This window comes from Sus scrofa, chromosome 12, assembly GCF_000003025.6.
Source record: "Sus scrofa isolate TJ Tabasco breed Duroc chromosome 12, Sscrofa11.1, whole genome shotgun sequence".
Lineage (NCBI taxonomy): Eukaryota > Metazoa > Chordata > Mammalia > Artiodactyla > Suidae > Sus > Sus scrofa.
This window is the reverse complement of record NC_010454.4, coordinates 862,934-889,633: the sequence shown is the minus strand read 5'-3', so window position 1 is coordinate 889,633 and position 26,700 is coordinate 862,934. Positions and strand designations below refer to the sequence as shown.

The window sequence follows — 26,700 nt, the reverse complement described above, 5'->3', positions numbered from 1 at the left end:
AACGAACCCGACTAACATCCATGAGGACACGGGTTCGATCCCTGGCCTCGCTCAGTGGGTTAAGGGTCCGGCGTTGCTGTGAGCTGTGGTGTAGGTTGCAGATGCCGCTTGGATCCCGCATGGCTGTGGCTGTGGCTTAGGCTGGCCGCTACAGCTCTGATTTGCACCCTAGCCTGGGAGCCTCCATATGCCACAGGTGCAGCCCTAAAAAGATGAAAAGAAAAGAAATTGATTCAGAGGAATTTTTCAAAAGCTTACAGATTCCTTCATTTACCGAGAGCAGGGACGGACACTCTGCAGTTCATGAACATCTGAGCTTAGTTCCGACGCCACAGTCCTGAGATGGGGCCTAAAGGAATGCATCCCTTTGTTCCAGGTGATAAAAGGGCATGTGAAGGACAAGATCTGGAAATGAATTTATTTTCCTTAGTTTATAATACCCAAGTTTAAAGGCTATACAATCTAGAAGATACACAAATGGCTAGCAAGCCATCAAAAGACAGATGCCCAACATCATTCGTCATCTGAGAAAGGCAAAATCAAAACGCGCTGAGATGGTCCGTCGCACCCCCAGGACGGCTAAGACCAAAAAGGCAGAAAGTAAATGTTGAGAAAAACCAGAGCCTCCTATGCTGCTGGTGGGAAAGTAAAATGCAGCTGGGAGTTCCCGTCGTGACTCAGCAGGTTAAGAGCCTGACTAGTATCCATGAAGAAGCAGGTTCCGTCCCTGGCCTTGCTCAGTGGGTTAAGGATCTGGCGTTGCGGCGGCTGTGGCGGAGGCCGGCAGCTACAGCTCCGATTCGACGGCTAGCCTGGGAACCTCCATATGCTGCAGCTGCGGCCCTAAAAGGCAAAAATAAATAAATAAATGAATAAATAATAAAATGCGGGTGCTGTGGAGAACAATTTGGTGGCTCCCCAATGCGTTCAAGTTTGAATTACTGTATCACTCCAGCCCTTCCGATTCGAGGTATACACCCAGAACTGAAACAAGTCCAAAGAAAACCTTGCACGTGAATTTCCATAGCCGTATTATTCACAACAGCCAAAAGACAGAAAAAACCCACATGTCCGTTACTGATGAATGGACCGAGGGGGGTGCAGCCACGCAAAGGAATATTACGGAGCCATGAAAAGGGGTGAAGCACAGACACTGCACCATGACCGAACCTCACACACACCCCGCTCGGTGAAAGAAGCCAGACGTAAGAGGGCACATGACACGCGACTGCACTGATGTGAAATGCCCAGAACAGGCAAGTTGTGGAGGCGGAGAGCAGAGCGCGGGGCTGCCAGGGGAGGGGCACAGGGAGTAACTGGTGGGGACGGGGTTTCTTCTGAGGCAACGAAAAGGTTCCGGAACTAGATGTGACTGCGTGAAATGACAACGATCGTACACTTTCCAACGGTCCACCTGCTGGAGGCCGTCGTACGTGTCCTACCTGAGTTGAAGACACCTTTAAAAAGCTATGGAAAGTGTTAACATCTCTGCAGTTTGCTCCATTTTGATGGGCTTGTCAGTTTGCTATTTATTGCCTCCGCCTAAAATATGAAAACGTAGTCTCCACCTTCTAAGAAATATGCCCGAACAGCAGAGCTTCCGTGTCTTACGGAAACAATTTTCTTTGCTTTATGTTGAGTTTATTATGTTTCATGGCTTGAAAACAACAAAGCTTTCCTACGTATGAGAGCTAAAGTTCTCTACAACGGCATTCGTTTCTGTGTTTATTTTTATTTTATTTATTTTTGGCTGCACTTGCCGCCTGTGGAAGGTCCCAGGCCAGGGATCGAACCTGATTCACGGCAGTGACCCGAGCCACAGCAGTGACGATGCCAGATCCTTAACCACTAGGCCACCGGGGAACTCCCTCTGTGTTTATTTTGAAATATTCGTTATCACTCTCACCTGAGTAGGTAGATACTGTTATCTCAGGCAGCCGTGACCCTATTTTAGTGTTCAGATCTCCTGGTGGCTTTTTATATTTTTCCTCATCAAACTGAACCTAGCTGTAAAATGAGATGAAACGCTCCGGATGCCTTTCTCACCTGAAATCATCTGAGATTTCCCCGGGCCCCAGAGAAGCCCGAAGATCAGTTCTTAGAAGAAGGCGGATGCTAGAAATAATTAGGTTTCAGCTGCTATGGAGAGCAGTGTGGAGGTACCTTAGAAATTTACACATACAACTACCATATGACCCTGAAATCCCACTCCTGGGCATCTATCCGGACAACACTTTCCTTGAAAAAGACGCATGCACCTGTATGTTCATTGCAGCACTATTCACAATAGCTGAGACATGGAAACAACCCAAATGTCCACCGACAGACGACTGGATTAGGAAGATGTGGTATATATACACAATGGAATACTACTCAGCCAGAAAAAAGAATGAAACAATGCCATTTGCAGCGACCTGGATGGAACTAGAGACTCTCATCCTGAGTGAAGTAAGTCAGAAGGAGAAAGACAAGTACCACATGATATCACTTATATCTGGTATCTATATCCAGCACAAATGAACCTTTCCACAGAAAAGAAAATCATGGACTTGGAAAACAGACTTGTGGTTGCCCTGGGGTGAGAGGAAGGGCGTGGGAGGGCTCGGGAGCTTGGGGTTAACGGATGCAAACTCTTGCCTTTGGAATGGGTTTGCGATGAGATCCTGCTGTGTCCCACTGGGAACTGTGTCTAGATCCTGGCATCGCAGCCCGACCGTGGGAGACTCGGAAGAAAATCGATAAAAATACAAATAAAGAAATAATTAGGTTTATTTGAGGCGTTTCCCGAGGAGAGCCGCCCAATCGGAAAAGACGCCCCGCTGAGCCACTTTACGCCGTGCTTGTCAGTGAAGGGTCGTCCAAATCACGCGTCTGAGGAGCTTCCCAGCGATGGGCCGGGGCCCCGGCTGCTCGCAAAGGTCCTCTCACCGGAGGCCCGCAGGGAGACCACGCGGCGCTTCGTGTCCTAAGCCGGCTGCGGTTCTGTGCCCACGTGGTCACAGTCTGACTTCTTTACCTGCAGCCGGCGTCTGGGAGGCCAGGGGCCTGCAGCTGTGGCTTCACATCTGCAGCTGGTGCCGTCAGCCAGGACCTGCTCCACGAGGCCTGACTCTCCACTTGATGCTCCTGGCTCATTCACGGTGAGTGATGTTTCAGGGTTATTTTGCGTCAGATCTCACGGGACTTTCCCCTCTAAAGGCTATTTTCACCCATTTTTATAGGTCAGGTGTAACAGTCACCGTCTGCTTTGAAAACAGTCATAAACATCTTAGATTAACTGTATCTAGAACGTTGGGGGAGGGGATACCTTTACTTCGCATGATGCAGAGACAACCCGATGTAACTTCTCAGTTGCACTATTTTTTTTTAGGGTCCCACTGCACCACATGGACGTTTTTGTCTTTTTAGGGCCGCACTGGCGGCAGATGGAGGTTCCCAGGCTAGGGGTCTAATCGGAGCCGTAGCCACCGGCCTCCACCAGAGCCACAGCCACGGGGGATCCGAGCCGCGTCTGCGACCCACACCACAGCTCCCGGCAACGCCGGATCCTTCACCCACTGAGCGAGGCCAGGGATCGAAGCCACATCCTCACGGATCCCAGTCAGGTTCAATAACCGCTGCGCCACGACGGGAGCTCCCTCAGTGGCCCTCTTCCTGCTGGGAGCTCCCTTCAGATCTGTTACTTCTGAAAGTTACTGGCACGTTAACCACAGCCACGGTAAGTCTTTGTCGTCTGTGTGACCAAAAAAAGTTTGCCATTTCAATCAACAAAGAATGTTGCCTGCCACGAAGCCAGCCGCCACCTGTGCCCCTGCCCGTCCCTCCACGTGCACCTTGAGGGGACCCAGGATGGAGAGAAGCCCCAGGCAGTGAGGAGGCACATGAAAGGGATGAATTCAAAGGGTCCAGGTTCTGGCACCTTCCCAGAGGAGAAAAGCACTAAAACCTTTAACCGGAGACGCAGATTCTGGGGATTAGCAATAATCTTTGGATGTTCAACAATTTCTTCTCAGCAAAATCTGCTGCACGTGCTGTCTCCTCCGTCACCTCTTTGGAACAGTCCTCGGGAGCCACAGGGAGGCTGCCTCCTGCGCTACTGTCCTCACTCGTGTTCCCGAATAAAACAGAATTCCCGGAGTTCCCGGCGCAGCTCAGTGGTTAACGAATCCGACCAGGAACCATGAGGTTGTGGGTTCGATCCCTGGCCTCGCTCAGTGGGTGAAGGATCCGGCGTTGCCAGGAGCTGTGGTGTGGGTCGCAGACGTGGCTCGGATCCCCCGTGGCTGTGGCTCTGGTGGAGGCCGGCGGCTACGGCTCTGATTTGACCCCTGGCCTGGGAACCTCCACACGCCACGGGAGCGGCCCAAGAAATGGCAAAAAGACAAAAAAATAATAAACTAATTAAAAAAATAAAATAAAACAGAATCCCCAACTTGTAGGTTGTGCACCGATTTTCAGTTGATCCTGACAAAGATTTTCTTTTCCTTTATTTAAAAAGGAAAGAAAGAGAAAGAGGAGAAAGAGAGGGAGCTGCGGAGTCGGGCCAGCGAGCTCCTCTTCCCAAGGGCAGAGGCCTGCAGTCTGGGCGCGGCCGTGCCCCACCCCGGGGGCTGCCGTGAGCTCCAGGCTCCTGGCCCGGAGCGCCGGCCGTTTAGGCGGAGCGGAATGAGGACTCACACCCAGGAATGAAGGCTCTGATGACGGATGACGCAAGGCTGCCGAGACTCCCGCCGAGGCCACTTTCCCGTTCTGCTTCCTGGATACACAAGCCACCTGCCCTCCTTCCTCCTTAGCTGTAAAAATGAGTGGTCTCTGGTTTTGTAACGGAAACGAAACACTTCTGCGTGGTATCTGCTCTCCCTGCCCGGGTCCTCCTGGACTCAGAAGCCCTGCTGAACACGCCTGCTTGCCTGGCAATGCGGCTCTTGGCACAGGTTCAGAGAGCCTCTGCCCGTTTTGTCCCGGGAGGTGACGGAGGCCCGGGCCGTGCAGGCGAGGCCAGATTTGACAGTGACACGCACTGACCCATGGGCCCGTCGCTCGTAGGGAATGGTGGTTGACGACGGAGCCTCCTAGGGAGACTGCCAGGAACCAGGCTCACAGGGAGGTCGAAGGTCATCTCCTGGCAGGTGCAGGGCCCTCGGGGTGATTTGGAAACCCTGAGAAAAAAGGCATTTGCTCAGAATCACCCAGCAGGTGAAACATGGTGAGTTCTTGGCTTCTTAGATTCGAAACAATAAACAAGACGCTTGCGAAAGCCCAATCTGAAATCCTTACAGAAACTTCCAGTAAAACAAACTCGAGAGGGCCACTGTGGCCACGTAAACTTGTTAAGATCACTTAACACAATCAGGCCAAATGGGACCAACGCTGTTTCGTGACCAAGAATAACTCTCCTTTGGACTCCCTGGTGGCTCAGCAGGTAAGGATCTGGTGTTGCCATTGCTGTAGCTCAGGTTCGATCCCTGGCCAGGACACTCACATGCCTCAGGTGCGATTTAAAAGGAAAAAAAGAAAAAAAAAAAAAAAAGAAAGAAAGAATGAAAAAAGAGGAGTTCCCGTTGTGGCTCAGCAGTTAACGAACCCAACCAGGAGCCATGAGGACGTGGGTTTGATCCCTGGCCTCGCTCAGTGGGTTGAGGATCCGGCGTTGCCCTGAGTTGTGGTGTAGGTGGCAGACGTGACCCGGATCCCACGTTGCTATGGCTGTGGTGTAGACGACCGGCAGCAGTGGCTCCGATTCAACCCCAAGCCTGGGAAACCTCCACATGCCTCAAGTGCCGCCCTAAAAATGCAAATTAAAAAAAAAACCCACAATCTTTCTTTGAGATTATTTTTTATCAAAAGCTGAGAGACAATAGGAAAAATTTTGTGCTTCAAGGACCTGCGATCCCTGAGACGCGCTCAGAGGCTGTCCGGTCTGCTTCTCACTGTGTCCAAGCCACCTCGGGTAGGCTCGGGAATTCGGGAAGTCGACAGATCTGCATATGACGCCTGGTCCTTGGGGGGTTCACTGGCTGCCCTCCCTCCCTTTTGAGAAGCCAGTTCTGCCTCCATTTGCAATTCAATTTTTTTTTTTTTTTTGGTCTTTTTAGGGCCTCACCCATCGCACAAGGAGGCTCCCAGGTTGGGGTCACTGCCAGCCTACCCCACAGCCACAGCACTGCGGGATCCGAGCTGAGTCTGCAGCCTACGTCACAGCGCATGGCGATGCCGAATCTCTAACCCACTGAGCGAGGCCAGGGATCGAACCTACATCCTCATGGATACTAGTCGGGTTCGTTAACCGCTGCGCCACGACGGGAACTCCTGCAATTCAATTCTTTTATTCCCCATAAATCTGTGCTCTTTGGATTTTTCTTTGGAACTGGTTCTCACATCTGTTTAATGAAAAGAACAAAATCCTAAATACGTGCTCATTTTCATGCCTGAGAGCCATATTTTACTTCTTTCTGAAAATGATAACATCTTGTTAAAGAATTATTAACCATTATTTTTTGTGTGTGTGTCTTTTTTTTTTTTTTTTTTGCCATTTTCCTGGGCCGCTCCCGCGGCATATGGAGGTTCCCAGGCTAGGGGTCGAATCGGAGCTGCAGCCACCGGCCTACACCAGAGCCACAGCAACGCGGGATCCAAGCCGCATCTGCGACCTACGCCACAGCTCACAGCAACGCCGGATCGTTAACCCACTGAGCAAGGGCAGGGACCGAACCCTCATGGTTTCTAGTCGGATTCGTTAACCACTGCGCCACGACGGGAACTCCTATTAACCATTATTAAACATCAGAAAGGACACTGAATAATACGAACCATGAGGAGCTTCTGCTGAAAGTTGGTATGACGGTGAGTGGAAGGAGAAACGGAAAGAAATACAAGAGCAGTGCAAGATTTTAGCCGGGAAAATGGTTCTTGGCATTTTAAGCGACCAAGTATAAATCGTTTTAGATAGAACGTTAATAATTAATAGGGCTGCTTAACAGACGCAAAAGTCGACTTCATGCTTAAAAACTAAAGGAGTTTTGAAACTCTCTTGTGTAGACCAACCAAGGGAAATCTCACTGAAACGGAGTTGGGGGGGAGCAGAAGGGGAGCCCCCCCCAGTCCCACTCACATGGCCACAGATCCCAGCAGAAGAGACCAGCTCCCACCTCCAGCAGGAAATGAGGCTGCTTCACTGTGGCCAGTGGGGGGAGATACTCTCCTCGCCCAGCAACAGCCCAGCCAATGAGAGGCCACTACACCAGGACCTCCTGGTTCCCTCCAATGGCCTCTCATTTAGGACAGCCCCTCCCACCCGCCCTTCTCCTCTATAAAAGAGCCTCCTCTCTGTTGCTTTAAGGACCTGCCTGAGATTTGCCATCGATGTGTGTTCAGAATTGCAATTCTTTGCTGCTCCTGAATAAACTCGTTTTTCTGGTAAAAAATATCAGTTTTAGGTTGACATGGCATGGACGTCCCACTGAGATCCAGAGCTGACCCCCCGCAGCCCTGAGGCTGGTGCGCAAACATGTGTGGGCCCCAGAACCCGCTGAGCTCGCTGTTTGTCCAGCCAACCCTGGAGGGGGAGGGTAAGCGCCTCTCGGGTCCGAGCTCCGCTGTCTTGCATTCTGAGGCTCCGGCCCTTATCTGGGACCTGCTGGCAGGCTTCGGCCTCTTTTGCTAAGGCCTTGTTTGGTCTGCGAGGACTCACTTGGCACCTCCTCCAGACCCTGTGCTGGCCTCCAGGCCCTTCCTTTTGGACCTCGGCCACTCGGCCTTTGTCCTGATTCTGTGGGATCCGGCCGTTCCTACTGGAGCTGGGCTGGTATTTGGCCTGCAGGCTGTTTAAGAATTACCCCTTTGCTTTAGAGGGAGAAGGAATTCTAAAAATTGAGATCCCGGTCCTCTAAGCGTCTCGAGGGCACCCCGCTCGGGGACCCTGGTTAAAAGCCAATTCCTCCTCGCGCACGTTTCTAACGAAAGGGACCAATTTAACCGAAAGTCATTAGAATATCAGTGACCGCCACGGTGGATTCTGGACTCCCCGAACTTCCCTTTCTTAAAACTGGGTTAAGCCGCCACGGCTCGCACATGATCAAAATTAAACTGGATGCCTTTTTTGATGGCTGTTTCGAGGCTTCCAAGTGGATCAGGAATCTGAAGGTGCTTCTCTGCACATACAGTGCTTACACTTACTGAGGCAAACAGTTAAGACAAACAGGCCTGACGCCTCTGCCCCTCGCCCCCGGCTCCCCCATCCCTGGTGTGGCCTTGTCCATCCCCACACCTGCCTTTGCTCCCAGGGTCACCCTCCCCTGCCCTGCCCCTCCCTCTCCGAATCGGCCCTTCGTAGTCAAACCTTCCGAGAATCCAGATAAACCCCAGATACTCATGTTCCTTTGACCAAGGCTGAGTTGCCAGGCGCAGCTAAAGACTTTCCCAAAGCACCCGAGGACCCGGAGGCTTGAAGAATTTCGCAGTTCCTCAGACCCGCCAGTCTGCCTTCTCAGATCTGTACCAGCGTTCACGTGCTTTGGGTGAGGGGCAAGCTAAAGACCGGATGAAATTAGCCCGATGGCAACACCCTGGAGGGGATTCAGAAAGAAAACAACCCTTTGGCTTCTGGCAAGAGGCTAGACTCCCGTCTGAAAACCTTCACTCCGAAGCCTTCAGATGGGAACAAAATTCACGTTTACACATCACAACTTGATGAGCCTGTTCATGACTGCGGTAACTGACTTCAGCTTGTTTTTAAAGGAAATTCAGGGCTTCCTTCAGGTGTCGAGACCACTCCCATGGTCCTTCTCTTCCTACGCACCAGTGGGGGCTGGATCCAAATCGTTCTCTTTCAGTTAACAGGACGAGGGCGGAACGGGAAACTGTGTCCACTCTAGATCTAGGTAACTTGGCCAATCAGCTCACTTGACCCCTAGATGAGTCCCCTAAAAGACACTCAATTCTTTCTAAACATGTTTCTAAAGTATATTTATTTATTTATTTTGAGGGCTGGGCCCACAGCACATGGAAGTTCCTGGGCCAGGGATCAAACCCGCGCCACAGCAGCGACCCCAGCCACTGCAGTGGCAATGGCCGGATCCTTAACCTGCTGGGTCACAAGAGAACTCCAAGAAAGACCACTAAATTCTTGGTGTTTCTGTCGTGGCACAGTGGAAACAAATCCAACTAGGAACCATAAGGTTGCAGGTTCAATCCCTGGCCTCGCTCAGTGGGTTAAGGATCCTGCGTGGCTGTGGCTGTGGTGGAGGCTGGCAGTGGCAGCTCCGATTAGACCCGTAGCCTGGGAACCTCCATAAGCCGCAGGTGTGGCCCTAAAGAGCAAAACAAAAACAAAACCCACTAAATTCTTAAGCTTCGACCCCCACAAATGAAGGCTCCTGAACAGAATCAAAAACTTTCCGGCTTCTGCTACTACTACAAAGAATGCTGACAAGTTTAATAAGCACCGGGGCACCGTCAGCCCTCAAACTGGCCTTTCCAACGACCTCACTCTCAAGGAGGGGCTTGAGGAAGGCTGGGGCTCTTTCAACCCTGTCTTTGCTTTGTTTTGTTTTTGGCTGTGCCCGTGGCATGTGGTAATGCCCAGGCCCCAGACTGAACCTACACCACAGCAGCGACCCAGGCCGCTGCAGTGACAATGGCAGGTCCTTAACCCCAAGCCACATGGGGCCTCCTCAATCCCCTCGCTGAATCGGCTTGGGGAAACCGCTCTCCAGGCGGGGGTGAGCGTCTCTGTGCTGCTGACACCCCACTCTGACGGCAGCCCCTGCCTCAGAGCACTCACTCGGTCCAAACAGCGGGGTCTCTACTCAACCTCGGGGGGCGCCTGTCTCTGAGCCTGTTCTCTGTTGCTCTGACCCTTTGGGAGACTCCTGCCCCTTCCTCTGCAGCTTCTCTGATGCTAGTCATTTACAAGGCTGAGGCTTCTCGGGAAAGTATCGTGCTGAACTCCTTTCTCCCAAAAGGGGGAAATAGGTTTTTTTTGGGGGGGGGACACACCTGCAGCAGATGGAGGCTCCCGGGCTAGGGGTCGAATTGGAGCTACAGCCGCCGGCCTACACTACAGCCACAGCAGCGTGGGATCCGAGCCACATCTGTGACCCACACCACAGCTCACGGCAACGCCGGCTCCTTCACCCACTGAGTGAGGCCAGGGATCAAACCCGCAACCTCATGGTTCCCAGTCGGATTCGTTAACCCCTGCGCCACGACGGGACCCCACATTTCATTTTCTTTTGCGCAGAAGCCTGGCCCCTGTATAACCTGTCGGATGGAGAGCCATGGCCATCCGAAGGCTCTCTAGATTTTAATACCATTCTCCCACGAGACCGATTGGTAGACGAGAAGGGAAGTGGTCAGAGGCGCCTTACGTCGCATCCGCTTTACAAGGAGGGAGACACTACGCTGAGGAAGCCTGTGGACGCTCTCAGTGTGGGATGCCAATTCCCTCAGGACCTAGGTGCCCACCGTATGCCCACCCGACGGGGTGCGACCCTCCGGCAGGTCATCCGCCTTCTCCAACACCGCCCACGGCTCCTCCTCTCCCCCTCCAGTGCCAGAGGTACATCCCCCTTCGCTGCCTTTGCGAGTCGTGGCAAACAGAGAATGGGGACCCACACGGGTCCATACGCCTTTCTCACTTCAGGACTTACGGCGGATAAAGGCAGATCTGGGACAATTTGCTGAAGACCCGGAGAGATGCACGGAGGCCTTTCAGGGTCTCACGCAGTCCTTCGACTTGGCCGGGAAGGACGTCATGTTCTTAGGAAAACAGACACGGCCGACGGTGAAAGAGAGCAAGTCTCAGCCACCGCGCAAGGCTGGGGCGACGGGCCTACGCGGAAAGTGCCAGAGGCAGTCAGGAGAGGAACGGACAAGCCTGCCCACGGGGGTCAGGCAGTTCCCGGCGCGACCCCCGCGGGTCTGCGAATGGGGGATGATGACGACTGGCGTGGGACTAAGAGCCTCGCGAGTCAGGACCACAGTCTGCCCCAGACCGTCGGGGGCCTGTCACGGGGCGCGGAAGTCCATCATCGGCTTTCTCAGAAACCCTCCGAGGGGCACTGAGCAAGCACACACCGATGGACCCAGAATCGATGGGGGCGCCAAACAATCCCAGAGACACATTTAGAGCTCAGTCGGCGCCGGAGAGACGGAGAAAGCCCCCACGTTGGCTTTCGGCTGGTCGGGACCTGGAGCCCCACCTCAGAGCAGCAACTCGAGTGTGTCACAGTCGGGTCCGGGAAGAACGAAAGGAGAGCAAGGAGAGAGACAGGGACCCGGCCGAGGCTCTGGCTCCAGCGCTGCAGGGAGCCAGCCTGGGGGCCTCCAAGGGGAGCGGACAAGCGCAGAGACCTGAGCCCGCAGCCTGTGTCCTCTGCGGAAACGAGGGACCCCCTGAAGTGGGAATGCCCCCAGGCTCAGACCCCAGCACCCAGGCCGGGTCCCCTATGTCGGGGAGATCACTGCAAGGGCTGCCCCCAAAGACGAAGGTCCCTGGGGCTGATCCTCAAACCCAGGATGGAGGCTGACCGGACGCGGGGCTGTCCATCTCGGCTCCTGTCCTCATCACCACCCAGGAGCCCCGGGCGGCCCTAAGTGTAGGAAGACAGCCTGTCCACTTCCTCCTGGATACGGGAGCCACCTTGTCCTCCAAGCCTGGCCCCCCTCAAATAAATCTGCCACCATTTGTGGCATTCCTGGCAAGCCGGTCACAAAGTTCTTCGCACAGCCTTTGAGTGGTGACTGGGGGCCCGTTTTCTTCTCTCTTGCTTTTCTGATTGTTCCAGAGCCAACTCCAATTTTAGGAAGAGCTGTTTTGTCACAGGCTAAAGCCCCCATCACAGGCCACGGAGCCTAATCGAGGTTTGTGCCTGCCTTTGACGGAAATGGATATGGACCCAGCAGTCTGGGCCACAGGACGAAAGACAGGAAGAGCAAAAAATGCTCGAGCATTAGAAATAACTCTTAAAGAGCAGAAGTTCTTTCCTTGCCAACAGCAACATCCTCTGAGACCCGAGGCACGACGGGGACTTATCCCAATCGTAAGAGACCTAGAGGAACGGGGTCTCACGGCCTATATTCGAGCACAAAAGCCTAATGGGGATTGGCGCCGAGTGCAGGGCCCTCCTCTGATAAATGAGGCGGTGGTCCCACTGCATCCGGTGGTGCCCCCCACCCTCCTCTCGCAGATCCAGGAACAGCAGCCTGGGTGACTGTAGGAGATTTCAAAGATGCCTTTTTCTGCATTCCCTTGACTGAGGCTTCGCATATATAGAGTCTCAAAACATGGACGGGAACTAACCGGCCAAAATTAATTTTAGGTTCACATGAACTGGGAAATAGTATCAAATTAATGTCTTATATGAAAATTGAAGCTTGTCGATCTAATTAATACAGGCATGGGCATTAAACATAACGCCTTGTACGTGGATTTATCAGAAGTCAACGAGACCCTGGGAGTCAGGTACGAAACACAGCCCAGAGGAACGCAGGATGATGAACCAGTGTGGTCAGGGCCGCCCTGAGACGTTCTCCGGGAGAAAAACACGTGCTTCCAGAAATTATGACAGACAGTCGGTGGCTGCTTTAGAAAGGAAGGATGTGTGAACTGCCTTTTATTAAGGGAAAAGAAAGTCGGTCTGACTTCAGCTTGTTGCTCTGGATGGAAAGACAAGGGACAGACTGACACATACAGAAAGTGATGCAGGTGGGCGGGAATGTAGGAGAAGCTGTCCCAAGAAAAACGTAGAAAGGAGAGACCCCGGCCATGCCGACTGAGCGAAGTCCAGCCAACTCCCCAACCACCCCTGCCCACACATCTGCTTCTGCAAATGTGGTTCCGCATCGACTCCCTGGCCTGACGTCACCCGGTCCCCCCAGCCTCGCGTGGACCCGGAAGAGGGAGCCCACAAAAGCCTTGCGAAACCCTCCTTCGGGGCGCAGACTCTGGAGAGCGGTCTCCTCTGAGCCCGCCGGCGTCGTAAACCTGGGGGCTCCAGCTCTCTGAGGGCCCGCTTGGTCTCTCGCCGGGTGAAAGAGCTGATCCACTGCGGCCACAGGGCTGCTGGAGCCAGTAGGCTACAGCCACGGGGCTGTCGCCAGAGCAGATACGCTGCGGTGCAGGGCTGCTGGGCAGCTGCCGTAACAGAGGCAGACTGTTCACTCGGGTCGTCCGTGCAGGAGCGTGGGCTTCGACGCCCGCTTGGACGTGGCCACTGATGAGCATGTGTGGCTTAAGGGCTCCGGGAGTAACAGCCCCGCAGGCCTTGTTGGCTGCAGGGAGTGCACCTGCGCCCAGAGGGACAGGAGTCCCTCACCCCGAGACTCCCTTTACGGGAAGAAAAGGTCAAAGAAACTCTGAGGCGTACGGGACATTTCCACCCCTAGGACCCTACTGGACAAGGACGGATGTGGGTAATTGAGCAAGGCCAATGGGAGAAGACCCCACCTCTCTGGACCCCATCTTTAAGGAACAAAAACCCCTATAAGGCAATGGGGGGGGGACTCTTCTCCCTGCTCCCAGCAGCCCTGGGAGCTGTTTGCTTTCCTTTATCTTCTTTATTTTTAAAATTTTTTTTGTCTTTTTGCTATTTCTTGGGCCGCTCCCACGGCATATGGAGGTTTCCAGGCTAGGGGTCCAATCGGAGCTGTAGCCACCAGCCTATGCCAGAGCCACAGCAACGCGGGATCCGAGCCGCGTCTGCAACCTACACCGCAGCTCACGGCAACGCCGGATCGTTAACCCACTGAACAAGGGCAGGGACTGAACCCGCAACCTCATGGTTCCTAGTCGGATTCGTTAACCACTGCGCCACGACGGGAACTCCTGTTTGCTTTCCTTTAGTAAAGACTTTGCTTGCTTGAAGAAGAAAAAAACAAAACAAAACGCAAAAACCAGAATCCTCACAGACACTATGTCAGGTTCTTAACCTGCTGGCCACAGTGGGAACTCTGGAAATCATTTTAAAACTTGACAGATGCCATCAAAATAGCCAAGTAAGTGATTTAAACAACACTTTGACCCCCCCCCTTTTTTTTTGGTCTTTTTAGGGACACACTGGCGGCATATGGAGGTTCCCAGACGAGGGTCTAATCAGAGGAGCTGGAGCTGCCGGCCTATGCCACAGCCACAGCAATGCAGGGTCTGAGCCGTATCTGCAACCTACACCACAGCTCACGGCAACGCCAGGTCCTTAACCCACTGATCGAGGCCAGGGACGGAACCCGCGTCCTCATGGCTCCTAGTCGGGTTCGCTAGCCGCTGCGCCCCGACGGGAACTCCCCACCCTGACGTGTTTTATTGTTTCTGTCTCTGATGGTCCTGGACCCGATTCTGGAAACACGACCGTTTGTCCCTTTCAGGCCAGCTGCCACCCTCCTTTGGGCAAAATCTCCCACTGGTATCAGCAAATCCACAGGGCACCTCCCACCAAGATTCAAACCTGGCCCCCGAATTAATCCGTGCCGCCCAGGCAAAGGGCCTTTCCCTTGCGGCCTAAAGTCCCTGAGAGAGGGTGTGAGGCGGGGCCACCCTCCTCTCCCTGTAAGAAACCCCTGCCTCCCTCTGCAGCTGGCTCGCCGTGGCTGCAGGTCTCAAACGGCAATTCTTTGCTGCTCCCCCAGAAACCTCTTTTGCTGGTAAAATAACTGGCCATGGCGTTCCTGCTGTGGGCACAGGCTTGATCCCCGGCTGGGCACGGTAGGCGAAAGGATGTGGCATCACTGCAGCCGCCACGTAGGCCACAACGGAGGCTCAGATCTGCTCCCGGGCCCAGGAACTCCACGGGCCATGGGGCAAAACCGAAAAAGGAAGAAACAAAAAAACCAAAAAAACTGGCCACACCTCTTCGTTTTAGGTGAACATTCCCACCAACTTGAGTTAAACAGAAAAGCTGAGCCGTAACGGCAAACTACCCGGCAACTCATGGCACCGAGGCCAGAGTCCCTGGAAACCTCGGGGACGGGGTCGAGGGGCTGCTCGGATGGGAAAGCCACCCTTGAACACGCAAGTACTGCACGCAAAGGAAGAAAATAGGTGCCAAAGAAATCCGGGAAGGACAGTAAAATAAGCCCGAGGGAAGTAATGGATGAAGATGAGATGGAAACGTCTGGAAAAGACACAGGAGTCCACACGCTGGCCTTTGAGGAAACCCCCCAGAAGCCAGCAGAGAAGTTCTCCCCCCCTCCCCCTCCTTCTCCCCCCCCCCCCTTTCTCCCCTCCCCCTTCTCTCTCTCCCCCCGCCCCCGCTCTCTCACAGCACCGCCCCGTTAATAAACCCATCTAATGTGCTCCAAAGGAGATTAGAAAAAGTGATGTTTAAAGAAATAGCGGCTGAGAGTTTTCAGAAATGGAGGAAAACCCCAAACAGCAAGGCTTAAGATTTAAAAACACACTGATTCCGGAGCAGGTTAAATGAAAGCAGAGCAACCCCCACTTAGACTCAGGACTGAACAGGAGCACATACTGCTGAGAAGAAAAATCTGGAAGCAGCCGGGGAGGAGAGAGAGGCCGCCAGGGAGGAAGGCGCTCAGACTGTGGCCGGCTTCTCCCAGGACAGCGGGTATTGTTTGGAAAAAAGGTGCGAGAAAATGCCAGTCAGAGGTCCCTGTCCCCGTGCCACGCTCCAGGAAGCGCGTGACGAGACCCCCGTCCAGCAGATGGAGAGCGGCCGCCGCAGGCTCCTCCTAAGGAGGTCTGGGCCCCGAGCGCGGCAGCCCCTTCCCCTCCCAGCCCCTCGGGGGAGACGCGGGTGCAGGGCGCGGGGCAGGGCGCTGCTGTCGAGGAGCCAGCACGCGGGAGGCCACAAAATGGGACTGAACATCACTGCCTCTAAGTCAGCACCGTCTCCAGCAGGGCTGCCCACGCAGACCTGAGGCTGGAGCGAGCTCGTTAAGTGTGCAGAGGGCTTCAGTCTGCCCACAGGGCCTGAGCAACAGCCCTGGGCCAGCCCGCTGGACACTTAGATAAAAATAGAGCCGGATCCCCGATGGGTCCTCTTCTACCGACTCTTTCTAGTTTTATTTTTTGTCTTTTTAGGGCCACGCCCGCGGCATACGGAGGTTCCCAGGCTAGGGGTCGAATCAGAGCTGCATCCGCCGGCCTCCACCGCAGCCACAGCCACGTGGGATCCGAGCCACATCTGCAACCTACACCGCAGCTCACGGCAATGCCGGATCGTTAACCCACTGAGCAAGGGCAGGGACCGAACCCGCAACCTCATGGTTCCTTGTCAGATTTGTTAACCACTGCGCCACGACGGAAACTCCCAAATCATTTCTTGATGAATCAAAAATTCAGCAGAAAGAGGACCTCCCGTCGTGGCTGAGTGGTGAACCAACCGGACTACTAGTTAGTGATTTGTGCTTTCCAGCAGAAACCAGCGATTTCACAGCACGCATTTCAAGGTTTATAGCACAAGCAGCCTTTTCACGATCAGAAAACAACAAAGACTTTTCAAATGTCAAATGTCAAAGGCTCCACCCTGTGTGGTTCCGGGCCTCCGACATTCTGGAGAAGGGGGCCTCCGACATTCTGGAGAAGGCGGCCACAGAGCCGGTGAGGAGGGAGCGGGGCAGAGGCCAGGCGCGAAGCCCCTCCGCGCCCTGCAGGTGGGGACCTGTCCATCACCTCCCCTTGTCCACGCCCACAGGGGCCCGAGCTACACCTCGGGCTCTGGCTGAGGGCTCTCTGGTGGTGACAGACGACGGTCCAGGGCGGCGGCCGAGGGCGGGGCCTGCTCCCTTGCGCCGTGAACCGCAGATGCGCCCCCCGCCCCGAGGTAAGAGCCGGGCAGGATGTGGGCAGCAGGGCGCACGGGAGGGACGAGGGACGCGGGACGCGAAGCCGGCCACCACAGCGGGGCCCCAGGAGTGGAAACGGCCGGGGCCGAGGAGAGGTGGCTCCCGACACTGCCACCCACCCGCCTGGAGGAGCGGAGGGGCGGGCCTAGCTCAGGGGCCCCGCCGGCTTCGGGCCACGCACCTGTCCGCAGACGCGGACCCAAGGCCTGGACCCAAGAGGGTCGTTCGTGGCCGTGGGGAGCCCGACCCTAGGCCTCGGGGGCTGCGGAATGAATAAGGGCAGCATCTTCATCCGGCGGCGACCGGGCTGCTCCGGCAGCTCCCGGGGGGTGAGGGCCCACCGGAGGCCAAGCCTGGAGGGCAGGGCAGCCGTGAGCAGAGCTACCGCGTGGGCGAGGCTCCGCCTGGGCCGGCCGGGCTCGCGTTTGTGCTGCTGTCAAGTGATGGGAGGACCCTTCCTGGGCAGCGCGTCCCTGCACTGCGTGATGACCGCGGCCACCGCCACGGGGTTCATGACCTGACAGGTCATCTCTGTAAGAAAATGCAGACAGACCAGCCTCTGCTGTCAAGTCTGAACGCCCACGAGGGACAGGAAGACCCCCCCGCCCCCGCCCCGGCCCCCACCCCGCGGTGCTGGGGAAGGAAGCAGGTGGAGAGAGGCCCCCACTGCCCTCTCTCCTCTCCCCCTCCCCGGGCTCCTCAAAGTGCTGACGCTCGTCCGGTCTGCCCTGGGTGTGGGCACGCGTGGGCACACACACGGACGCGCACACGCTGCGCGCACGCCTGGGCTCCATGCGCACTGCTCTGCCGGTGGATCCCTCCCTGCGCCCAGGCTGCTCCTCCCGGCCCGAGATGAGGACACAGAAGTGGTTCTGAAGTCACGGGGACTGGCCGCGTTTTCACCACACTTGACAAAAGAACCGCCCAAGTGGGCGGGGCTTGCGGACGGTGCCGCCCCTGCTCCCTTGAGCAGCTCTGTGCGGAGGGGGCACCCAGGCCCTGGTTCTGGTGCCCCGAGGGGGGCACCCAGACCCCAGCTACCCTCTCACTGCAGCAGAAACGCTGCGGCAGATGCCCCTGAAGCAGTACGTTTCTCAAATGTGGGAGAAAAAGATCTGGGGAGACCCACCCATCCGACGGGTCTGAATATTTAAACATTTCAAACAGGCAACCAAGCGGCTTCCCCAGTGAGGGCTCCTGCCACCGAGGCAGGGTGTCCCCACGCTCTCCCGCACACTGAGCGTGGGCCTTTTAGTCTGAGGTGGCAACTCAGGCCCCTGCGGAGACGCCTGACACCCGTCCCTCAGCAGCTCTGTGCGTTTTCTCCAGGAGGTGCCACCCAGCACTCTGCCCGTCCCTGGTACCGACCCTTTGTACCTGTCACCACATGGCCAACATTTCCCGAGTCTGCTCTTTGTCTTTTATCTTTATGGTGACTTTTCCTTAGAGACATTTTAAAATAGAATGACGGAGGTCCCGCCATGGCGCCGCAGAAGCAAATCCGACAAGGAGCCACGAGGGTGCAGGTTCCATCCCCGGCCTCACTCAGCGGGTCAAGGATCCGGCGTTGCGGTGAGCTGTGGTGTAGGTCGCAGACGCGGCTCGGATCCCGCGTTGCTGTGGCTCTGGCGTAGTCTGGTAGCTGTAGCTCCTACGGGACCCCTAGCCTGGGAACCTCCATGTGCCGTGGGTGCGGCCCTCAAAAGCAATAAATTAATAAATAAATAAAATTTTAAAAATAAAATACGATGTTAATGACATCAAATCTGCTTTCCCATGTCCAGGTGGTTTTAAACTTTTACCCTTATTTGGGGAGCCTTCTACCCAGCCTGGGGTTGTTGCAAAGATGAAGTGAGCTAGTACGCGCACAGCCCAGGGGAGGGCAGGTCTCCCACAGACTGGGAGAAAATGCCTGCCAATGAAGCGACTGACAGGGACTCATCTCCAAAACTTATAAACACCTCCTGCAGCTCCATGCCAAGAAAACAAACAACCCCATCAAAAATGGGCAGAAGACCTAAACAGACAGTTCTCCAAAGACGACATACGGTCGGCCGAGAAACACATGAAAGGATGCTCAGCGTCACTCGTCATTAGAGAGACGCACAGCAGAGCCGCGACGAGGCACCAGCTCACACCCGCCAGAATGGCCTTCATCCAAACGTCTGCCAACAGTAAGTGCTGGAGAGGCTGTGGCGAAAAAGGAGCCCTGTGACACTGTCGGTGGGATTGTGAACGGGTGCAACCACTGTGGAAAGCAGTAAGGAGAGTCCTCAGAAAGCTAAACACAGAACTGCCATGTGACCCAGCAATCCCACTCCCGGGCACCTACCCAGAGGAAACCACGACTCGCAAGGACACATGTGCCCCGATGTTCACTGCAGCACTGTTCACAACAGCCAAGACATGGAAACCACCTCAGTGTCCACTGACAGAGGCGTGGATCCAGAAGGGTGGTACATATACACAAGGGAACATGACTCAGCCATTAAAAAGAGCGAGACACCGGCATTTTTAGCAACACGGATGGACCTAGAAACTATCATGCTACGTGAAGTCAGCCAGACAATGAGACGCCGACATCCAGTGCTTTCACTTACATGTGGAGTCTGAAAGCAGGACTCAAGGACCCTCTTTGCAGAGCAGATGCTGACTCACAGACTTTGAAAAGCTTACAGGTTCGGACTGAGACAGGTTGGGGGGCGGGGGGATGCTGGGGACTCGGGACGGAAATGCCGTGACGCTGGGTTGTGATGGTCACCGTACGCCGTAAACGTAACTGAGGAATAAACATAAATGAAAAATAAAGACACCCATGGAAGACGAAAGCAACCACCGCCACAGGGGACAGATAAGGACGTGGTACATACATGCAATGGAACATTACTCACCCGTAAAAACAATGACATAATTCCATTTGCAGCAGCATAGATGAATCCAGAGATTAACGTACGCAGTGACATAAGTCAGAAAAAGATAAATATAAGATCACTTCTATGTGGACTCTAATAAAAATGATACAAAAGAATTTATTTATAAGACGGAAACAAACGCCCAGATTTTGACACCAAGTTTATCGTGACCATAGGGGACCGGGGGGCGAAGGGACAAAAGAGGAGGCCGGGAAAGAGCACATCACACGCCTGCTTCTCAGTCAGACCATCTCGGGCCTGCTGCACAGCTCGGGGAGATCTACTCGGCCTGCAACCACCCACACGGCAAAAAAGCAGCGTGTGTGCGCGTGCGTGCGTGCGTGTGTGTGTGTGTGCGCGTGTGCGTGTGCGCGCGCTACTGACCCGTAAGTCAACTGTACGCCAATAAAATCCAATTGAATAAGCCGATAGATGAAAAAATTAAAATAAAATGCTAACGACATCAAATCTGCTGATCTTTGGCGCTCCCATGTCCAGGTGGTTTTAGACTTTCTACCCTCATTCAGGGGAGCCTTCCACACGGCTTGGGCTTGTTGCCAAGGCGCAGTGAGCACAGCCCAGGGGAGAAGGACGGCTCCAGCGAATCCCACCTCGCGGCACAAGGTAGTCAGCGAAGGCGGGGAACTGGGCAGAAAGCCCACACAGACAAGGCAGCAGAGAGGAGCTGAAGAGCGAGTTGAAAACCTACTGCTGAGGAGGTCTCTCTAACGCTCGGTCACTGGGGGTCCCTGGCCCCCCGACCTGCAGGGGTGCGGGGAGCAGGCCTGGGCAGAGCAGACCGTGAGGTCGGCGGGCAGCATCGGGCCCCGCGCGGGTGGGGGGCGGGCAGCAAGACAGCCGGGTGAACAGGTGGGTGATGGACGGCGGCTGGACAGGCAGGCGGACAACTTACTGGGATACTTGGCCGTGAGGCCTGCTGACCACAGGGACCCGCGGGAAGGGGAGAGACGGGTTCACCGAGGTGAAAGGTCAGAGGGACAGGCAGCCATGGCTGTGCTCACAGGAACCTTCTGGGGCCGTGGGAGCCGGGGAGGGTGCCCCTGTAGGGCAGCGCTTGGCAAGGAGGCCAAGGTCCACTGGCAGCCTCGGAGGACAGGGGTGCCAACCTGCCGCCCTGCACCCCGGGCGCCGGCACCGGGGGCCCAGACCCGCGGCCATCCAGGGGTCTCCCAAGCCCACGGCCTGACGGGGTCTCTTTGGGAGTCTTACGGACGCATTCAAAGCTACGGCTGCTGCCCACACAGCTTAGCGCCGGGAAGAGCCCACCGCCCAGGCCCTGTCTTCCGGGCTCTGCAGGTGGGGGAGCCCGAGCGCTCGAGAGGCCCTCGGCAGGGAGTGCGGGCCCGGGGCCTTCCCGGCCGCTCTGTGCTGCAAACATGGGACACGGGGGCGGCTTTCTCGGGAACCAGCACCCCAAGCACGATGGGGGCCTGGCATCTGCAGCCCAGAGGCCGTGCCTCGCCCAGACACTGCTGCTTTGTGCAAAGGAGACTGAGGCCCCAGCCGGCCTGGGGACACGCAGCCTCTGCCGCAGCCACAAAAGGCCAGCTGCTCGGCTAACCTGCAGTATTTTTCTCACAAACGCCGCCAGAGCGGGCGCCTGGGAGTCCCCACGCGGAGGTGAGGCGCCCTGGCCTCCCCCCCGTCCCCCTTGACCCCCAGCCCCAACCACGGGGGTGAGGCGGGCACTCACCAGGGCACTCGCCACCAGGGAGGCGGCCCAGCTCTGCACGGAGCCGGTTCCCCAGCTCCAGGAGCTGCTCCTTCTCCAGGCGCAGCCGCAGGATTTTCCTTGCCGCCTCCCTGAGCTTCCTCTGGAGCCGGGGCACACACAGGGCCTGGGGGGGCCGTGCCCCCGGATCCCCGGTGCCCGCACGCCCTCCGTCTGCCTCCGTGGGGCCCTGTGAACAAACCTGCTGTGAGAAGCGCCCCCGCTGGGAACAGGTAGGAGGGCGCGAGGCCAGAGCGGCACCGCTGGGCGAGGTCCCTCCATGGGGACGCACCGAAGGGCAGGGTCTCGTGCTGCGGTGCCCTGGTGGCAAGACGCAGCCGCCTCCTGGCTCACAGTGGGCCTGGGGTGTCAAGGCCTCCAGGCTCCCTGGCCAAGGCCTGCCGGTCTGCGTTGACTCTGTGCCCCCCAAACCTGTGTGTCCCCAGGGACCAGGAGGAGCCATCGTCCCCGGACCCCTGAGGGCTGCCCACATGCTCTGACCCTGCTTCCCGTGTGCCGCCCGCCCAAGGTGCAAGGAGGCTGGCGGCGCCCCAGCAGGGCTGGGGGGGGCGGCGGCCTCCTTCTCTCTCCCTCTGTCCTGGAAGCACGGCTGGCCCCTCCACCGGATCCCAGCCCAGCCCCCCACCTTCTCTACCTGCGGTGGATGCCACCCCTACCATGTGCGGCCCGCCCAGGGGAGGCAGAGGGAGGGGGCAGCGGCCACCTGGGGCCTCAGCTTCTGGGCCTGGGGGCTGCCCTGGGCCAGCACCGAGCTGAGCTACAGCCCATGGACCCGGCTTGGACTCCTGGTCCCGCCGCGAGGGCCCGGCGGAGGCACTGGGAACAGGGTGGGGGTGGGGGAGGGGAGGTGGGCCAGCGGGGCGGTGGCGTCCGAGGCCCCGAGGGAAGCAGGTGGCCTACTTAGCCTGGCTGCTCTTGACACCTATGAAAAGCCACCCTGTGCCGTTCCACCCCCAGGAGCTGGCACCAGAAGGAGGAACTGGCTAGAACAGAGCAGCACGCCCTGTCCCGGCCAGTTTCCTGGTGCACCTTTGCAGGCTGCGGGCGCCAGGCTCTCCTGTGGCTTGGGGCCCACGGTGGTTGCACAATGTCCCCGGGCACATGCCTGCTGTGAAGGGGGCCGAGGTGGCCAAGGGAAGGCCAGGGAAAGGCCTCGGGCCCCGGCCCCCAGGCAGGCCTGGCTTGGGTGCTGGGGCACAGGAGTCCCTGTGGCCTCCAGGCAAGCAGCCCTGGGGCCGGGACCCAGGCCGCCCCTTCTCCAGGCCTGAGCCTCCACAGGGACTTGCTCTTGGAGTCTCCTGTTCTTTTAAGTGGGGGACAACCGCAAAAGCAGACCCGCAAACTGCAGAACCTTACAGACTGAAAATCTCTTCAAATTCGGTAGCAGGCGCGTCCCGACCTTGACCGGCCCCCGCGCCACACGGGGTGGGGGCTGAGGGGTGTGTGATGACTCCCGCCTGTCCCCACAACACTAGGCTCACCATGAACTGGGACGCCCAGAGCTCCTGCCCCCGCTGAGCTCAGGCCCCGAGGCCACGGGCCCACCAGCCCAGCCCCCGCCCTGGTCGGCTCCCAAGGGCCACGAAAGAGGTTCCTGAACTTCCAGGCTGAGCCGGCGGGAGGACTGCCAGCCAACACTGCCCCCCAGCGGCCGAGGGCAGTGGGAAGGCCTGGGGCTGCCCAGCGGTGTTTGTGACAGAGTGACAGTGTGACCCTGCAGCGCCCGCCCCATGGGGGCCGCTGTAACCACGAGAGCCCCCAGGCTCCCAGGCTCCCTTCCAGGCGGCACTGGCCCCTTCGGGGCAGAGCCTCAACCCTGCACGGAGGCCCTCAGCTGCCCAAGGCCCCAGGCCACTGTCCCGCCCCTCACGGTGACTGCCCCCCGCACACACGCTCCCCGCGCCAGGCGAGAGTGAGCTGGACACTCCGCGCCCCGGAGCCCTGCAGCCAGCACGTCCTAAGAACCACCGGTTCTCAGAACCTCCCGTCTCCCAGGGGCTCAGCCATGTGAGCCGACGCGGGGGCCTGGGAGCCTCCAGCCGCGTCCAGAGCACGTCCTTTCCGGCCTCTCTGAGGCCTGTGTCTCGGGCCCGGGGCCCAGGACCCCGCGCGGCTTTCGGGTACAGGGTCCTCTTGGCAAACACCCGGGCTGTAACTCCCTCACGTGCACGGCCTCTTTCCCTTCACTCTGAACAAGTGGGACCAGCTCGTGACGCCAGGGCTGCAACGGAGGCCGCGAGGGCCAGGGCTGCAGCGAGTGCCTGGCGCCCTTGGAGCGGCTGTGCTGTGGGACAGCACGTGGGTCACGCCCGTGTTGGCCGCCAGCCGGCCCAGAGCCCGGCCTAGACCACGAGGCTCCTGGGCGTCCACCTTCCAAAAGAACCGAGGGCCTGGCCCTCCTCCGGGCCCCCCACACCAGCTCCTCCCCTGCAGGCCCCCCGAACTCCACCAGGCAGCCAGCCCCGGGCCGCATTTGTCCAGCCCAGGCCCTTCGCTGCCTGGACACGAGGCCCTTGTCCTCTTGCGCTCCCAAGGGTCGCTCTCAACCCTTGGCCCCTGTGGCTTCCAGACGGCGTCTAGCGGTCCCCGGACCCGCTCGTGAGCAGGTCACTGCCTGCAACCACAGGGAACACAGGTAACCGATGGGCCTGGGAAGCGGGTCGGAGGACACCCGTGAGGAGAGCTTTGTGTCCCTGCACTCAGGGTGCAGGAAGGTGGCCTGACTCAGCGATGGGCCCAGCGTGCTGCCCCGGAGCCCTTGCCCCGGCTCAGCCTGGCCACAGACACCCCGAGAAGCTGCTGGGACCTGCAGGGCCCACCCTCAGGCATCCCGGGAAGGAAAAGCTGCCATTTTGCGCGCGGAGGCTTCCCAGGGCCCGAGGCAGGCGGTCCAGGAGCCGGTGTTGGAGGAGACAGGAGAGCCTCCTCACGTGTGCAGGCTCCCCACCCGGTTTGAACCCAGGGGCTCGGAGACCTGGAGGCCGGAGATGGGATGGCAGCCCCGCCAGAGGCAGCAGAGGGAGGGCCAGGTGGCCAGGACCCAGCCGAGACCGGCACAGGGCACCCACCTCTGCTCCGAGGCCCGCAGTGTCCAAGGTGTCCCCGCCTTCCTTCCGGGCCGCCCCGAGATGCTGCTCCAGCTCAGCCACCTGCCTCCGCAGCTGCAGAACCTCCAGGTGCATCTGGTCCAGCTCGTGGGGAAGCTCTCGCTGGACGGTGTCCACGTCCAGGGGCTCCTGCAGCACCTGGGAGGCCGTGCGGGGACAACGTTAGGAAGGCGGCCGGCTCTGGGGGAGGACGGGCAGCTGGGACGAGGACAGAGGAGGACGGCGGTCAGTGCAGGAAGGGCGGGAGGGCGTGCGACGGCTGCCCACCCCCCCCAGCCTCAAAAGGGGCCGTGGCCCCTGCAGCAAAGCCCGGCTGGGCAGAGGCCGTGCGCGCCGGGGTCTGCACGGAGGCCCTCGTCCCGCAGGCCAAGGGCGGCGTGGGGAGGCCCAGCAGGGCCAGAGGTGGGTGGACGGGCTGGCAGGGAGGTGCGGCCGCAGGAACAGTTGGGGCGGCTGCAGGCAGCCAGCAAGTGCCCGGGCAGAGTCCTGGCCGGAGCCCGGGGACCAGCCTCAGCCTTCGGCTGCTCTTGACATCTGCCCCCGCTCCCGACCCCAGGCGGGAAAAAGGAACAGGCAGAAAGCCACAGCTCTCTGCACCGCACCCTGCCCGTCGGAGTCTCAGGAAGATAAAACGCCGTCGGCCTGTGGCAGAGGCTCCTGTGAAGAGCGGCAGCGGGAGTGTTTCACGTCTCGTCTCACAGACACTGGAAAGTGACCCCGGGCTGAGCAGACACCGCTAAGGAAAACGCAAAAGCTCCTCGAGGCGGACTTTTTCCCTCAGGATAATCAAGCCACGCGGGACCACTGAGGACAGACTGACGGCTCTTACTTCCATGTCTCCTTCCTGTTAGTAGTGTGAGTGGGGGGGGGTTGAGTTGTATGCTGGTGTGTGTGTGCATGTGTGCGTGCCTTCCATGTGTGCGTGCGCGTGAACTCCTGACAGTGGGCTAAACTGGGGCTGAGGTCTGAAGACCTCCCCTCAGAGTTCCCGTCGGGGCGCAGTGGTTAACAAATCCGACTGGGAACCATGAGGTTGCGGGTTCAATCCCTGCCCTTGCTCAGCGGGTTAAGGATCCAGCGTTGCCGTGAGCTGTGGTGTAGGTTGCAGACGCGGCTTGGATCCTGCGTTGCTGTGGCTCTGGCGTAGGCCGGTGGCTCCAGCTCCGATTGGACCCCTAGCCTGGGAACCTCCATATGCCGTGGGAGCGGCCCAAGAAATGGCAGAAAGACAAAAAAAAAAAAAAAAAAAAAGGCCTCCCCTCCTACGTGACAAAGACCCACGATCCCAGAAACAGAAATGCCGTCGAGTTCGTCTCCACTGAGACAGCAAAAGTGCACTTTCCGCCAGGATGAGGCCTCTGATTTCCGGAGCACTGCCTGCCCCTTGTGGGGACGGAAAGCTCGAGTGACGTGTCACCAGCCGGGTGATCTGTTTCACAGAAGGTGCAAAGCCCACCAGGCACTGGAATTTACATGCTTACGGACTTCAGAGGACACGTGAAAATCGCCTCGCGGGAATGTGCAAAAGGCGACGGAACCGCGTGGTTCCCCAGGAAGATGGGCTGCTCCCGAGGACACTGCCAGACTGAGAAAAGACAAGACATGGGATGGCAGCAAACGTTCACGACCTGCACATGTGACAAGGGGCTTGTATCCAGAACGCACAAGCCCTCTGAGGCTGCAACAACAGACAACCCGACTGAAAGTGGGCCGAGGGTGTTCTCGGGAAAGAAGAGGTACGAACGGCAGCAGTGAGCGCGTGAGGGGACTCTCAGCATCAACCCCCACCAGGAAAGTGCAAGTCAAAACCACAGCGCTGTCCCAGAGTCAAAAAGACATAAGGCGGCGGGCGCTGGGCGGGCACGGGACGCGGGACCCTCGTGCGCCCAGCCAGGTGTGGACGGCACAGAGCCGCCCTGGGTGCATTTGGTGGGTGCTGGCAGTCAGGTGCAGAGCTGCCCTGTGACCCGGAAGGTGCTCCATGCACACGGCCGGGGAGCCGGAGCGGGCGTGGACAGACAGCAGCCCGGGGTGGAGCAGAAGGACACACAGTGTGGGATGAAGCCCTGACACCTGCCACAGCGCGGATGCACCCTGGGGACACTGCCCATGCAGGGAGCCGGTCTCA

The 26,700-nt window shown here is 57.7% G+C and overlaps 1 protein-coding gene across 2 annotated transcripts in view; it reads right to left on the bottom strand.

Moving 5' to 3' along the window:
• CCDC57 (coiled-coil domain containing 57) overlaps positions 1–26,700 on the bottom strand; it is a 77,329-nt gene that overhangs the window by 7,029 nt on the left and 43,600 nt on the right. For both annotated transcript variants that reach the window (XM_021066370.1, XM_021066369.1), the window contains 2 exons: positions 24,534–24,710; positions 21,427–21,634 (listed from right to left, as the gene is read on the bottom strand). In XM_021066370.1, the coding sequence (XP_020922029.1) occupies positions 21,427–21,634; positions 24,534–24,710 (385 nt within the window). The remainder of the gene's footprint in view (positions 1–21,426; positions 21,635–24,533; positions 24,711–26,700) is intronic.